Below are 15,865 nucleotides of genomic sequence, written 5' to 3'. Positions count from 1 at the left end.
GAGTGAAGCAAAGAACAGGGCAGTGAGGGGGAATGACATGGGAGCAGCGAGTGAAGCAAAGAACAGGGCAGTGAGGGGGAAACAGCAAGGGGGAACGAGTGAAGCAAAGAACAGGGCAGTGAGGGGGAAACGGCAAGGGGGAACGAGTGAAGCAAAGAACAGGACAGCAACTGCAAGGCAGCAACATGCTGTCAGAACTATGGTATCAGCAGCACCAACTCCTGGTCCCAGCACCGTGGCAGGAAATAACAGTGAATTATGAAATACAGTATATAACTGTGAACTAGACCTTTACTTGAGATAATGATTGTGGAAAAGCACTTTACACCATTACATCTTTTATTATTTATCTTTAGATGTGAAATTAATGACGAGAAGTCATCGGCGTTGTGATGCATCAAACGTGCTTCACGGTTTTTCCAAGTTGCAAATCAATTTCCAGCAAAGTAATTGTCATTGAAATGCAGTGACTCATTTTGATGATTTAACAAAGTGGGACTGGAGACGGGTACAAATATACAGACGACTAAGATATATGATACCCCAGCATTAATGTATTGTCCGCATCAATAGCGACTGGAGCTGATGCAGTCTAAAATAGAACACAAGTTGCAATTTAGTCTCTATTGTGCTCACATGAAAAGATTTTGTAATAAGGATCTGCTGTTGCTACAATTTCTAATACTCAGATCCATTTCCAACTACTAAGCCAAATTTGTACGGATTAATGAAAAAATAATTGATTTTTGTTCAAGGGGTGAGGAGTGATTTATTGGAATATTTATTTAACCTATCTTACATAGTATGCTCACCCTGAATGGTTTTCCCAAAAACTAAGGACGTCAGCTGTTGTAAACCTGAAATGAAAATAAAAAACGCTGGAAATACTTAGCAGGTCGGGCAGCAGTAGTGATGGGACAGGCAGAGTTTAAGACATGAATTATCAATGGCCCGTGTAGCCAAATCTGAAGAAGGGAGAAGAAGGGATCAAAAGCAAGAAAGAAATCCCATCAGGTGAACTCCACAACATATTTGCGTTTCTGCAGGAGTTGGAATGATGGCGGGAATGGTTTCCTGCTCAGCTGCAGCAGGTAAACAATCAACCCCCTCGAGAACTTAATTAGGAGTACATTCCCGACAACATCTGCATTTTGCAGCCAGCACATGGATTCTCCAAGTCAGAAGGGTGCCTGCAAAGCCCCCCTGTGACAGACCGGATAGGCTTTGGAATCAGTGACTCCATTCAATGCGGAAGATGCATTTGTAATTGCAAAAAAAAACTTTATTCATTAAAAAATTATCTTTATGTACCTACATAAGTATTAAAGCAGTTCTGTAATCTCTGCATATGAAGAAAAGCATTTGAAATTGACATTGCCTGCAGTTGCAAAGCCCTAGGCATTTCCTATTCATGCAGGACACTATTTAAATACATTTTAAGGCAAAGAGATCCTCACTGTACTTTGGAAGAAAGACGTTAGACAGTGGTCTTTCCCCACTGCGCTTTTGCTGCAGCTGTCCTAAGCTTTAGTGCGTCCCTTAGCACGTAGTCCTGAACCTTAGAATGTGCCAGTCTACAACACTCAATTGAGGTCAACTCTTCATACTGGCAGACCAACCAGTTTTGGGCAGACCAAACAGCATTTGTCACCGAGTTGACGGTTGATGTTTGTCTCGGTCTGTATCCTGCAGAGCATCCCGTGGAGCACAGAGAGCTGCATCACAGAGCTGCTCAGGACAAACCTCAACAAAAACCATTGCATCTCTCTCCTTCGCAAAGGCACATTCCAGAAGGAGATGCAACTGTCATTCCCCCCCACAACAGCTGCTTCGAGGGCAGCATGCGGTGGTGCATTGGGTCCCGGCATAAGTGAAGGATCCCATAGGTAGTACCCTTCTCATCACATGCCAAGCTCCACACACACACACACACACACACACACACACACACAAAGTTAAGGAGCATAAGGCTCTCAGAGAGCTTCCTGCCAAGTATAGCACAGGTTTGGTTGGGGTGAATCACTGATCCCAGAGGACATCTAATCCAGCTGGTGATGACCTTAGATGAGATTTTGGTGGTCAATTTCCAGTTTTCACCCTCTCCCCTTCCACTTACAGATAAGGCTGACCTCATGGATTCACACATGTTGCCTGTCAGAAGCATACTATTGTACACTCCAGCAGGCCTTGGCCAGACAAGGCCTACAGAGCTGAATACAACTTGGCTGGTAAGTGGTCGCTTTCAGGAGTTTTATTCTGTTCCAAGGACTCGAGGGCCTTGGTCAGCTCATCCAGAAATAATAAAAATTGAAAAAACTTTAGATGCTGTAAATCAGGCACTAAAACAGAAGTTGCTGGAAAAGCTCAGCAGGTCTGGCAGCATCTTTGAAGAAAAAAAATCAGAGTTAACATTTCGGGGTTCTGCGACCCTTCCTCAGAAGGAATTGTAGATCTATGGTTGCTGAATGGTATTCCTATTGGTTCTCCAGATTTAAGAGCACACCCATTATTGTCAATTCGACTAGGTTGCCAGAGGAGGTGATCCAGGAATGAAAATGTCACCCTTTGTTGTAGAGTTCTGATGGAAGGTCATTGACCTAAAACATTAAGACTGTTGAATAATATTTGGCGACTTGCTGTAGTACATCTGATATAACACTAACAAAATTGAATCCTGTGTATCAGTAATGGACGGAGTGAATGCTTAAGGTAATGGATGGGATGCTACACACACCCGCATTATTAAGCTTCTTGACTGTTGTTGGTGCTTCAAACATCAGGTGAGAGAGTACTCCATCATAGTCTGACCTGTGACTTTTAGATGGTGAACAGGCTTCGAGGATTAAGGAAGCAAGTTAATCACTGGACAGCTCCTAGTCTCTGACCAGCTCCTGAAATCACAATATTTATATGGTTCATCCAGTTTAAATTTCTAGTCAAAGGTAACGATAGTATCTTTATAATAGGCAGGATCTTTATAATAGGCAATTCAAATCTGATAATACAGTTGAACATTAAGGTAGACGATTAGATTTTCCTTTCTCGGAGTTATTGCCTGTCAATTGTGGAACACAAATGCTATTTATCATCTATTAGCCCAGGTCTGAATGTTTGAAAGTATAGACTGAGGAGTTCTGAATGGTAATGAACTGTAAAACTATCAGTTGTCGTCCTCATTTGTGACCTTATGATGAAGGGAAGGTCATTGATGAAGCAGTTGATACATTGGCCTGAGATGAATGATCTCCAAGGATCACAACATTTGCCCTGATTCCTAATCATTTATGTGTTGCTAGGGCTTCTAAGGCTGCACTCAGTCAAATGCTGCCTTGATGTCAAAGGCAATCATTCTCTTCTCACTTCCAGAATTCAGCTCTTTTATCCATGTTTAAACAAAGGCTGACGTCAACAACCAAGTGGCTATGTCAGTCCCTATTCGAGCATCATGCGTCTAATACATTTTAGCAGGATCCAGTTCAATACTTAAACAAGATTTTGAACGCATTTGAGCTTCATAATACATTGTTGGGATTGTTCTACTTTAACATTAAATTTCAATAGCTAGCATTTAGCAACATATCACTGTTCACTGATACATAAGTGTATTATACTCCTGCATTAACTTCAGTCTATATTTTTGAACTTTTAAATTGGTCAAACACCAAATACTTCAATAATAGCCGTCTTATCTCTTGGTAAGAGCAACAGAAACTTTTAAGTCCATTTTTTTGGCTCAGACTTGACATTGCACAGCATGTGCCCAATTACATAGGTGCAGTTATGAACCAAAATTGGTCAGAAAACCTTCAGTGCGAAACGAAAGGCTGCAAATGCTACAAGGTACTGGGTATTCCTTAAGCTAATATAATGGGTGCCTGCAGCACTTAAAGGGGACATCATTTTAATTGTAAGCAATAGTCACTTAGGGTTTCTCTGATTGGCAAAGGGGTAGAGGATCTCCACGAGTCCATGTTTCTCAGGCACTTCTTGAAGATAATGTAAGCAGAAGGTTCTTATGAAAAAGTCGACAACCTAAACACACTGTTTCTCTCCAGATCTTTTGACTAATTCTAGCATTTTCTGTCATTATTAGTGGAAGGAAAGACCTCATCACCTCAAACGTTGGCACAAAGATATCCAGATAAGTTGCTCAAAAGTGGTGAGCAGAGGTGACACAGACAACAACAAAATTATTGCACATATACCTAACTGTAAAACCAGGAAAAATTTAATGATTTAACTAAGACTGCTAACGTAAGACTATTAACTCAGATATCAAGTTATTCTACTCAAGACTGGGCTGTCTGCAAACCTAACAGTTATACTTCTCTCTCCTTGTCAAATCTCTCTCATATTTTAGATGCCAGCCCCATAATTCTGAATTTCAGGAGGTGTTGAAAGTAGATATTATTAACAAACCCACAGAGTCACATCAAATCACGCTAAGACTCATTGGTTACTTCTAACATGTGCAGTTGGACTAGCTTCAATTGCTCATTGCATTTCACAATAAGCCACTTGAGAGGTAATTTGTAATTGCTGGCTGAACATTGCTAAAATATTGTTTCAATCAAAGATGTTAGCTGATGCTCTGACAGCGTTTCACAAACACAACCATGCATTTTATGAGATTTCAATGTAACTTATTTTATTAATTGCAGACTGGTGATTTCATCAGGTCTAGATGACTGCAATCAGACACCATCTGGCATTTTCCTAGACTAGGCACCGCAAAAGGAATGGCACCAAATGGCGCCACTGCTGACGAATTACAGGATCATGAGTGGGACAAATGGTTTGGTAATGATACAAAAGCAGTTTGTGACCCAATTCACCTTCTCGAACTCAAGCTTTAAAAAACTGCACTGTGGTACTGACTGCATTTCAAATTCAGACTGCTTTTGTTCCAAGCACTATATCTCCTGATGGAGCATCATCACTCTTTCCCTCTGAATGTTAGAGACAGGCACTAAACTCTTGAAATACCCGTTTATAAATTAAATGAAAGCTCTATGAATTCTTATATTAACACTATACAAAGTAATTTCCTATAATCAAAGCCATATGTGTAAATTATATTCTTTAAAATGAATTTTAGTCAAAAGATTAAAGGAGTAAAATATTTACAAGGCACAGATACTCTCCCTTAATTCAATTATATAGTGGCAAAAATAAAAATGCAGCATTTCCAACTAAATATAAAATCTCACCGACTTCAAGGAAATATAGAGTCATACAGCACAGAAACAGACCCTTCGGTCCAACTTGTCTATGCCGAACCAAGTTTCCCAAACTAAATCAGTTCATCCTACCTGCGCTTGGCCCATATTCCTCCAAACCCTTCCCCCATCCTAGGGAAAAATGCTTTGCTGTTCACCTTATCCATACCCATCATGATCCCACAACCTTCAATAAAGTCACCTCTCAACCTCACACGCTCCAGTGAAAAAAAGTACCAGCCTTCGGGCTTCTTCATCAGTCCTGCCATTTCAGATTCAGGCCAATAAGCCTTTGTTGCACTCCCTCTGCAGCTAGAGCATCCCTTGTCAGATAAGGGACCATAACTGTACACAGTACTCCAGGTGTGTTCTCACCAAGGCCCTGTACAGTTTCAGCAAGAGATTTCTGGTCCTGTACTCAAATGCTCTCTCAACACACTAGAACACATTAGAAAGAATTCTGAAGGACAGAATGTAACTGTGTTTGGAGTGATATGGTACGTCAGGGATAGTCAGCATGGATTTGTTAAGGGAAAGTCACGTATGACAAATTTGATCAATTTTTTTGACAACAGAACAAGGAATGAGAATGAGTAATATATCTGATATAGTCTATATGGGCTTTAGCAAGGCTTTGATAAGGTTCCTCACAGCAGACTGGTCAAGAAAGTATGAGCCCATGGGATCCAAGGCAAGGAGGCATGTTTAATTCAATATTTATCAAGAGGGAGAAAGCAGAGGTGATGGATAGAGAATGTGATTTTAATTTTTTTGAAGAAAAAGGTAATTGATAGAGGCAGGAGCAATTTACTTCCAAACATTTCATTTTCAGGTCACTCTCATAAAAGGTGTCATAAATATAGTAAAAAAAAGAACAATTTTAACACATATCTCTATATGTCACTATTTTTAAAAAATGTATTAAAACATCCCAAACAGGGTTGCTACAGTCATGTGACTGGACACGGCAATCTTCCAGAAACTTCTCAAGAGTCAATATCAGCCAGACAATCAACACCCAGGTATTTCCTGATGGGTCTGAAATGTTAACTATGATATTACAACCTGCTGCAGATGAAATAACTCCACAGACACCGGTATCCTGTAACCAAGTCACCCTTTATTTACATGTGGGAAGTCCTTGACACTGATCCAGCTCCATCAGAGCCAGTGACAGAATGTCTGACACTCCTTTCTTTTCTGTCAACCAGGGCTCCCTGACTGGACCAGATTAACAGCTCCAATCAGGGAACTCATATTCTATGAGGTCTACCTAGCTGACCTCATCACAATCACTACAGCAAAGATGTTCACCTCCAAGAAAATTCCTGCATGACAGAATTCCAAGTTACACATCCTATATTGTACTAACTTCTGGATTAGACACTGGTTGGTTATCTGCAATATAAACCTTAGTCTTGAGATAACTGCTCCCTCAGCCCACCGCAAATGAGCTTGGTCTCATCACTCACACAGTACTGAATCTAACTGCATATTTAACTATGCAATATTGAAATTGGTAGTCGAGGGGTCAGTGGTCTTGCATACTACATCCATTAACAATATCAAATCCCTAACTCCAGGCTAAAAGGAAAGGTGTCTGGCCTGTTGGAAGCAGCTAATATCCTGTACTTGTGGTATCTGCAAGTAAAATTTTATTTTATCACTCTTCCTAGAATCTTTTGCCTCCAGCTTAACAGGCAAATTAATCTAACATCTCACCCAAAAGAAAGCACATCCAACCCTGCAGCACACCCCTAGCATTTGCACTGAAGTGCAATCATAAACTATGCACTTAAAATTCCAGAATGTGTCATGAATGCTGACCGTTTGGGTTCAGGAGGTGCCAGTGTTTTTGGTAGAGCCAAACTAAATATCAATCTATAATACTTATATAAGCTACTTAAATAACGTTATGATTTTATGCAGTGAGATCACTCTCTGGTTATTTTTCAGATTGATTCCAAGTTGGATTTTAATTAAAGTCAGGATATCAGCTGGGTGTAAAGTTGCTGGGGGATCTTGTGGGACAAAGTTAATGGAACCTCAATGCCAAGTTCAGCTTCTGATCTCATTTGAAATGTTGTTTTATTTTCCGAGGTCAGAGAACTAAATATTTTACTTATAAATGAGGTATAAAATGTACAAAGCACATCCTTCCATCGCCATTTCTACAGTATAAGACAGAGGAGCAATCTTGTCACTCATTCCTTGGTTCTTTTGCAAGAATCTACTTCCTTGGTTTCACACTTTCAAATACACCAGCATCTCTCATGGCCTCAAATGCCTTCACAGAATCATATTTTTTTAAAAATGTCAGGATATGCTTTCTTCCCGGATTCATCCACTGCACATTTGAAAGTGCCAGCTACTGTAAAATCTAAAGCAAAAGCCGCAGCCAACTGAAACCATACAAGTTTGACCAACAGGCCTTGCATCACAGCAGAAGATACGGTTTATTCTCTCTCTTGTTCTAGTGTGGGCTCTCCTACCAAAGTTACTGAATTGGGGTGTCTCAGGTGCAGCCTGATGTAGTTCCTTGGTTGGGGAAGATAAAACCTTAGCTGGATTTCATGCGTTGGAGTAACAACAGAGAGGAATTCTTCAGAATCAAGTTGGTAGAAGTACTGTGATTGGAGCACAAATTATATTCAGGTCAATTCACCGTCGCACAATTATATATACCTTATTTGGCGAGAATGTAGAAAACAAATCTAAAGATTAAGCTCACATAAAGGGTGAACTCAGAAAAAAGGCTAGCAAAATGTAGGAGTCTAGAAAGAAAAAGGGCAGAGTTGGCAACTCAGTTCTGTAAAGATAAGGTGGCCCACCACATTAAAGTAGAGTAATAGGACCTGGAGGTATAAAAGTCGACCATCAATACGTGAAGTGTGCATAAATTTTGAGATGGCATATTTTATTTGCCTTTCACTTACAATACTGTCATCAAGCTCCACACCTGAATATTAGCCCATTCTCTAGATTGATGATGCAATACTCATAGTACTGAAGTATCAAATAGATGGCATCTTTGGTAATGCAATATTGAATTTACTCTCCATTTATCTATCGAGATTGATGTAGAAGACCCCATGGTATTTTGCAACAAAAACAAAGATTAATATTTATACTTTAACCAGCACAAGAACAGATTAATTGGTCATTTATCTTTGCTGCTCATGGGACCTAGCTGTGCAAAAATTTGCTACCATGTTTGCAAGCATAACAACAGTAGCTGTGAAGCTGTGGAATGACCCAAGATGCTTTGCAAATACAGTCTAGCTCTTATTCAAATATCAATGTTAAGAAGCTACCAGGGAAGAGAGCTGAATCAGAAACCTAGGGTCAGTGTCACCACTCCTTATAATTGGGATCTAAGATATTAGAAGTGTGCAGTTATGGGGCAGATAGCTGTCTTACACTCTGTCCATATGCTTAAACACTGTATTGCTTATTTGTAACAATTCTAAATAACGAAAATGATGTTTTAGAAACAAGTACAAATCTGTTCCTCAGCCCAGTGAGTACAGTAATCTGATGATTTCTTTCAGTCATTCTTGTTCCAGTAACTTAAATTTAATTTGTTGATATGAAGTATTCAAATAGCAGATCTTTGTATGTAAAGTGTGTCCTCACAGTAACATGATGCATAGTAACTGAATAGAGCCAATGGTCTTTGGGTAGAGCTCTCAATTTATGATATCATCGGAGAGTTTAAGTTAGTTTTAGTAAATACTGTATTTATCAAATGAATTTTCAGCACTAGCCAATTTTAGTCGGTGACTTAATACCTGATTGCGCAAACAATCTAAGTTTAGGATTCTTACAGTTGTTAGAGGTTATCCATTTCAGTTTAGATGGAGTGAAAAGGCAAAAGCCAGTAATTAACTTAATTCGCTAGTGCACTTTATCGCATCGATCAGCAGTCATAAATCCATAAAATCTGGCAATGAACTAAAACTGAATTCTTGAACTATTCCTTGTGCCAATTAATTCGACAGATTAATGCTTTTTTTTGCCTTAAATTACGCCTTTCATTTTGGCAAAAAAAAATGGAAGCCTTGCATTTATACAGTACTTTTCAAAGACATTGCAAAGCATCTGTCACTGGACTACTTTTGAATTGTAGTCGGGTTATAGAGTTGGGAATGCAGCTGCCAGTTTGGGTACAGCAGGATCCCAGAAACAGCAATAAGATAATATGTCTGAGAGAGCTTCCCTGCTCACCTTCAAGCAAAATCTTGATGCTGGGTTCAAGTCCCAATCTGATATCTCAGAAGAAAATGACACCTAAATGAGTGGTCCAATTCAGAATACTGCTCAAAAAGTACTCACATTTACCTTCAGCTCAAGATATTTATTTTGGGCAACTATAGCACTGCATCAGGAATGCATTGGCAGGGCATATGCTCATTTAAATTTTAAAATGCACAAATCTCACTGTTTTCTCCTCTCGGTCTCTGCCAATCACTCTTAACAGAGATGGGAGGGTTTCTGCTTTGACATCAATGAGATTATGTTGTCTTGTTATCACTTCTTTATGCAGTATGCTGAAATTAATACTTCAGTTGCAGATAAACTGAGATGATAGTCAAATTGCCCATCCCATCCTGCACCATTAATAGTCTGATATACCACATCCCTGTACCAGGGTGCCTTTATGTTTATCTTACAAGATATAAACACACCATCATTTTAAATTTACATTTTCAGTAACGGGATCCCATTGATATGCTGTAGTATATTTTCTATTATATAATATATATATGCACACAGTGATAAAGTTAATCTAATCCTGTGTAAACTGAGTGTTTGTTTTGTAAACATTTTTTGCAATCACTCTTCTCACAAACAGACGCAGATAAACTCTTATCACATACCACGACTGCATAAAAGTTTGGTTTTAAGTCAACAACAGGCCTATGTCCTTCCTGCGATTGCAATATTACTGACACTTCCTGATTCTTTACCGTGCTGCTTTGAACTGTAATGACAGGAAGTAATGTCTGTGCACTGAATTCATTAACGCTAGAATATGCCAAAACATGCATTCTGTCAGTGTGACACCTGAGAAATTGATTGCATTGGAACAGATCAATTGCTTTGCTTCAAGATAGCTGATAGAAATTGAGTTTTATTTTAAAATAAAATAACTCTGTTCAACAACAATGTTTACAAATGATTAACCTCATCATTTTGTTTAACATAAACTTCCATGGCCTACTGCCACCTAAAATGGTATAACTTTCAAATAATCTAACATTTTTTTGTGTTTCATAAATATTTTCAGTTTTATGCTATTGTTCAAGTCAATTTGCTTGAAGAAGCCATTTCTCATTGACTGTCTTTTCAATACGCATACCAAAGAATGAATTAGGATTCTTGTCACTAATCACATTTTCTTTGTATGGTGTTCTAATATTATCAAACAATATATGACACTGAATTTTGTGATTGGTGTGAGATCCAAAAAAAAATTAAAAATATATTTAATCCCACATACACAAAACCCAAGAGGGAAAACTATGTGCATTAGAAACCTTTGCTTCAAATAAAAACTCTGCCTTTAGCTAGGTGAAAAATTTATTTGAAAATCAGGAATTTTGTTACACATACCATTAAAGAGAGAGAGGGATTATTGATTAATCAATTTGAAATTAACTTCAATGTGGACAGATTAAATGCAGATACCCTTTTTATAACAAAGAGCAGATTTTTTTTTTCTCCCTGATACACAATTGGAACAATGTCAAGACAAATTCTGAGATCAAAGTGCAAGAAACTAGGCACAGCTATGGTCAACGGTTGTGATCGAGGTTTCAAAAACCAATTTACTTCAATGTCACTAAGCAAAATAACACCAGTTATTTATAAAGATGTAAATCAATTTAGTGCTTTTTGATCCCTACAATCATGATCTTGGATGTTAAAAGTGAAGTCCTATTCTTTGTGATAGTTGGGCCCCAGGTCAAACCAGAAATAAAATGTTAACAAAGCAGGCTGTGACATTCAATCTGAAGCTGGTTTATCATTATTTGACAGAAACTACATTATCCATTTATCTTTGTTAACAGATGACTCGTAAATTATCTATTTAGTATACAAGATAAAATTAAAACTCATTTTGTGAAATGGCTGAACGGGCTTACAACTGGAAGAGAGCCAAGGTCAGTAGCCCACAGAATAAATTAAATCCTATGCCGTCAATTGACTGTCATCACATCTTTTTGTCACTCCACCCTCCTGTCTTTAGGCTGTTCTCTAGTAGGATTTCTCTCTTCTGCATATAGTGAAACTGTAATCGTAATTCTATTGGCACTTTTCTGATCAAAATGCTTCAGCCAAAGCAAAAGCTCTTTGTTCTAATTTTCCATTGGTCTATTTGAAGGTTTCACAGTTTTTTTTTAAATCATTACTATAATCAAAATTTATTAAAAGGAGCAGCATAATGGTCATTATAAAACATCAAGAACATATTTTACAGTACATTTATTTTTAAATGATTTTTGGCTATTGATCAACATTGTAAAACTGTCACTGTCACCATCTTGGAGGAAGGGGGTGGTCAAATACTGGAGAAGATATTACAAAATAATTATATTATGCCATTATCTTTACACTACCTTCAGCTGATTAGCAAAAAGCTAATTTGAGTTAGCTATGATCTTAAATCCATGAAAGCAAAGCAGGAATGTATTATTTCTCCCCCATATGATATTGTTTCCATACCTATATAATAATTCCAATTATTCACCATGTTAACTCCTGCATGGATAGAACTCACTCTGATAAACAAAGACTGAACAGTAGAGCTGTGATAAAATGTGCAGAAGTGTATTCTTTGGAAAGAATGTGATGTCAAACGTGCCATAATAACATGGGTGGTGTCATTTAATGCAGTTCCCCAATGACTAAAAAAGGTTATTCGTAGTTCTTTTCCACGAGTCTTTATTTCTTGGAATAATCTATTGTCTCCAAATATTACAGCCAACCAAATTGAAGAGCATGTTATCAATGTCAAGCAAGAACTCAACACCAGTCAACATGAAATTGTTTGCTTTGAAGTCAAAATGACAAAATGGTATAATAGAGTCAATAGATTTAAAAATGCAAATTAATTAAGTTTCCATCACCTATTCTAGCGAGCAATTGAACACAACATCATTGAGCATAGACACAATGGATTACTAAGCGTTTTACTGTCCTGTTATACTATCCTGGCACCGACTCAACGCTGTAATAAATAAGAAGCTGTCTTACCTTAAAGCGACTTTGACACTACAGCCGTCTTGATTAGTCGCCATTATTTTTGTGCAGCGTGCGCTCTCCAAGTTTCATTCAATGAAAGGGAAAATCGCTGACCTACTGAGACGGCAGCGCAGTGTGTTTGAGGTATAAATAAATACAAATAATTTCTTCACAGAACTTGAAGCGTGTCATCCTGCAGCTAACGGGATCGGGACGGTAGCGACATGGTTGCAATTGCAACATCCTGTGTTACATTGTAGTCGCTACAAATCCGCAATGCAACATCTGAAATCAGCCTCCAGCAGCTCAGAGTGCTGATTGCCAGGCAACCGAACCTGCTCCGAGGGGGCGGGGACCACTCTAGAGTGACATCTACACCCACCAGTCACATCCAGACATCCTGGGAATGGGCGGGCACAAGATGATTATTGTCCACTCAGAGTGGAGAGAGCTCCTTGAAACATCAAGATAGTTTGACTCCGTTACAAAAAGGAACTGTTTAGGGGAAGGTTGTCAGCTCAGAAACCCTGCTCCCTTTAAAAGGCATCTGATCAATTCTCTTTTGTGCGTTAATTTTCACTCTCAAAAACGCAGAGATCTCTTTTAATCTCACAATTTATTTTTTAGGAAAGGGCTCCATTTCCAATGCCAAAAAGCATGATCCAGGCAAGGTAATTGTCAAAGGGATCAGTGCCAAAAATCCTTTATTCATTCTTTTGTAGCTGCGGATTAAGAATGTCTTCGGGGCACGTATACATTTGAATTACTGTCGATGCTAGAAAGCCCAGCTGCAATTACTGTCGTCAAAAGAGACTGATGAGGCTATAAAAAAAAGCATCCTTCATAATTCATTTTGTTAAAGCTTCTAATCTAGTACTTCATGATGGGAGAAGGAACGTATGTCCAGGTGTACAATACAGAATGTTTCTTGGAAGATTAGCCTTTTATTGACGTTAATTGGGACACAAATGTAATGAATAGATGCTTTAGTTCTAGAAGCTCGGTCAGAACTCACCAAGACTTCTTTAAGCTTAATTGCAGTTGCACAATGCTGGTTAGTCACACTTTTCTATCTCCTCTTGTCGGTTATCCATTCTTCTTCCAATCTCCTCTTAATGGCATCTCTATCCATTGCTCTGCAAGGACACTTGTGTTGCTTGAAGAGTGAACCTGAGCATGGGTGACATTTCCATTCAAATCAATGAATGGACTTGGCATGTGGCTTCACAACTAGATGCCCCTCACATCACTAACCTATTCATTTAATTACCAAAGGAACTGAGGCCGTTGTTGCTAAGTTCGTAGATGATACAAAGATAGGGTGGACCGACAAGTATTGTAATGGAAGCAGGGAGTCCAAGACAGACTTGGACAGGCTAGGAGAGGGGAAAGAAGTGGCAGATGGAATGCAATGTGTGAAAAAGAAAGGTTATATACTTTGGTAAGAGCAATAGAGGAGTATAATATTTTCTGAATGGGGAAAATCTTCAGAAATCTGAAACACAAAAGGACTTGGGAGTTCTAGTTCAGGATTCTCTGAACCTGTAAGGAAGGCAAATACGATGTTAGCATTCATTTCGAGACGGCTAGAATACAAGAGAAGAGATGCATTACTGAAGCTGTATAGGCTCTGGTCAGACCATATTTGGAGTATTATGAGCAGTTTCGGGCCCCAGATCTAAGGATGTGCTGGCGTTGGAGGGAATCCAAAGGAGGTTTACAAAAATGATCCTGGAGATGAAGGGTTTGTCATATGATGAGTGGTTGGGTACTCTGGGTCTGTACTCTATTAGAAGGATGTGGGGGGTGGTGTGCATCTATTTGAAACTGACAGAATATTGAGAGGTCTGGATAGAGTGGATGTGGAGAAGATATTTCCACCAGTAGGAGAGACTTGGACCCAAGGACCCACCCTCAGAATGAAGGGATAACGTTTTAGAGCTGAGATGAGGAGAATTTCTTCAGCCAGAGGGTGATGAATCTACGGAGCTCAATAATGCAGAACTTTGTGGAGGCCAAGTCATTCGTGCATTTAAGACAGAGATAGATAGGTTTTTGAATAGTAAGGGATTAAGGGTCATGGGGAAAAAGCAAAAGTATGGGGTTGAGAAACATATCAGGTATGATCAAATGCTGGAGCAGACTTGATAGCCTAAAATACCTAATTCTGTTCCTATATCTTATGGTCATTTACAATGCTTCAGTCTGACAATGACATACACTGGCTTGCCTTCAGCAGTGGCTGGGGTTGAGTTCATTTTGAATTCTGCCTTCAATTTTGGGCGCAAACATCAGAAAACATATCCTAAGAAAAATAGAATGTAGAACCCTTTTGCTAAAAGCTCATCAATTAGAAATATTGGGCAGAATTTAATTGGAAATGGGGAGTGGCTAACCTCTGATTTATCAATAGTTCTCATTCAACAAAATTTCCACTGTTGGGGTCCTAAATGTCATGCTGGCCAGTCAAGTGACGTTTGGGTAGTTCCATGTGTTAGGCTCGCCCACAGAATTGACATAACATTCCCACCTGTTCTCCACCCATTAGGGGGATCCCCCTGTTGCAGAAACAAAATCCCAGACATTACCATAAGACCTCAAGATGTAAGAGTGGAAGTAGGCCACTCAACCCATAGAATAAGCTCTGCCATTCAATGAGATCACAGCCTATTTGATCATCCTCCACTCCAATAAAATTCTGTTTATCTCAGCCTTGAATATACATAAGCCTGTTACTGGATACTTTCTGGGGAAGTTCAGCACGTCTGGCAGCATCTGTGAAGAAAAAAATCAGAGTTAATGTTTCAGGTCCGGTGACCCTTCCTCAGAATTGGACCGGAAACGTTGACTCTGATTCTTTTTCACAGGTCCTGCCAGACCTGCTGAGCTTTTCCAGCAACTTCTGTTTTTGCTCCTGATTTGCAGCATCCGCAGTTCTTTCGGGTTTTACTGGATACTTTCTGGTCGCTCCGCAAAAAAGGAAAGGGACACAGAATGAGATTTTTGTTGCTTTCTCTTTGTAGGCTATGTGTTTGTGCTGCAGTTGTCTTGCAGAAACCATAATCGCCTATTCAGGAGCAATTCAAAACTCTGTTATCAAACAATTGTCCCCTAGTTCAGAACCCATCGGTTCCATTCCGCCTGCTTCTGCTCTCACTGTTCCAGGGAAAGCAACATTGTATGCAACTTACAACATGCTCAGTAAACTGGATTTTTAATCTGCAGCTATTTCTTTGCACAGTCCCTTTGGTCTTAGTGGTATCTGTCTTTATAGTTCAAATGAGAAATGTGGGATTTGAAATTCAAAGCCCATGTGATGTAAGCTGCACATACAAAGGACTGACACATTGTATCTATTGACAACAAGGTGCAGAGCTGGATGAACACAGCAGGCCAAG

At 39.1% G+C, this 15,865-nt stretch overlaps 1 protein-coding gene across 1 annotated transcript in view; it reads right to left on the bottom strand.

Moving 5' to 3' along the window:
* kif21b (kinesin family member 21B) overlaps positions 1-12,733 on the bottom strand; it is a 162,561-nt gene extending 149,828 nt beyond the window's left edge. Inside the window, exon 1 of the mRNA XM_048612221.1 lies at positions 12,480-12,733. Within this exon, the coding sequence (XP_048468178.1) occupies positions 12,480-12,523 (44 nt within the window). The 5' untranslated portion in view covers positions 12,524-12,733. The remainder of the gene's footprint in view (positions 1-12,479) is intronic.
* Between the last annotated feature and the right edge of the window lie 3,132 nt (positions 12,734-15,865).

This window comes from Rhincodon typus, chromosome 25 (assembly GCF_021869965.1).
Source record: "Rhincodon typus isolate 14 chromosome 25, sRhiTyp1.1, whole genome shotgun sequence".
NCBI lineage: Eukaryota > Metazoa > Chordata > Chondrichthyes > Orectolobiformes > Rhincodontidae > Rhincodon > Rhincodon typus.
The sequence above is the reverse complement of the archived record's forward strand: the minus strand, read 5'-3'. Positions and strand labels throughout refer to the sequence as shown.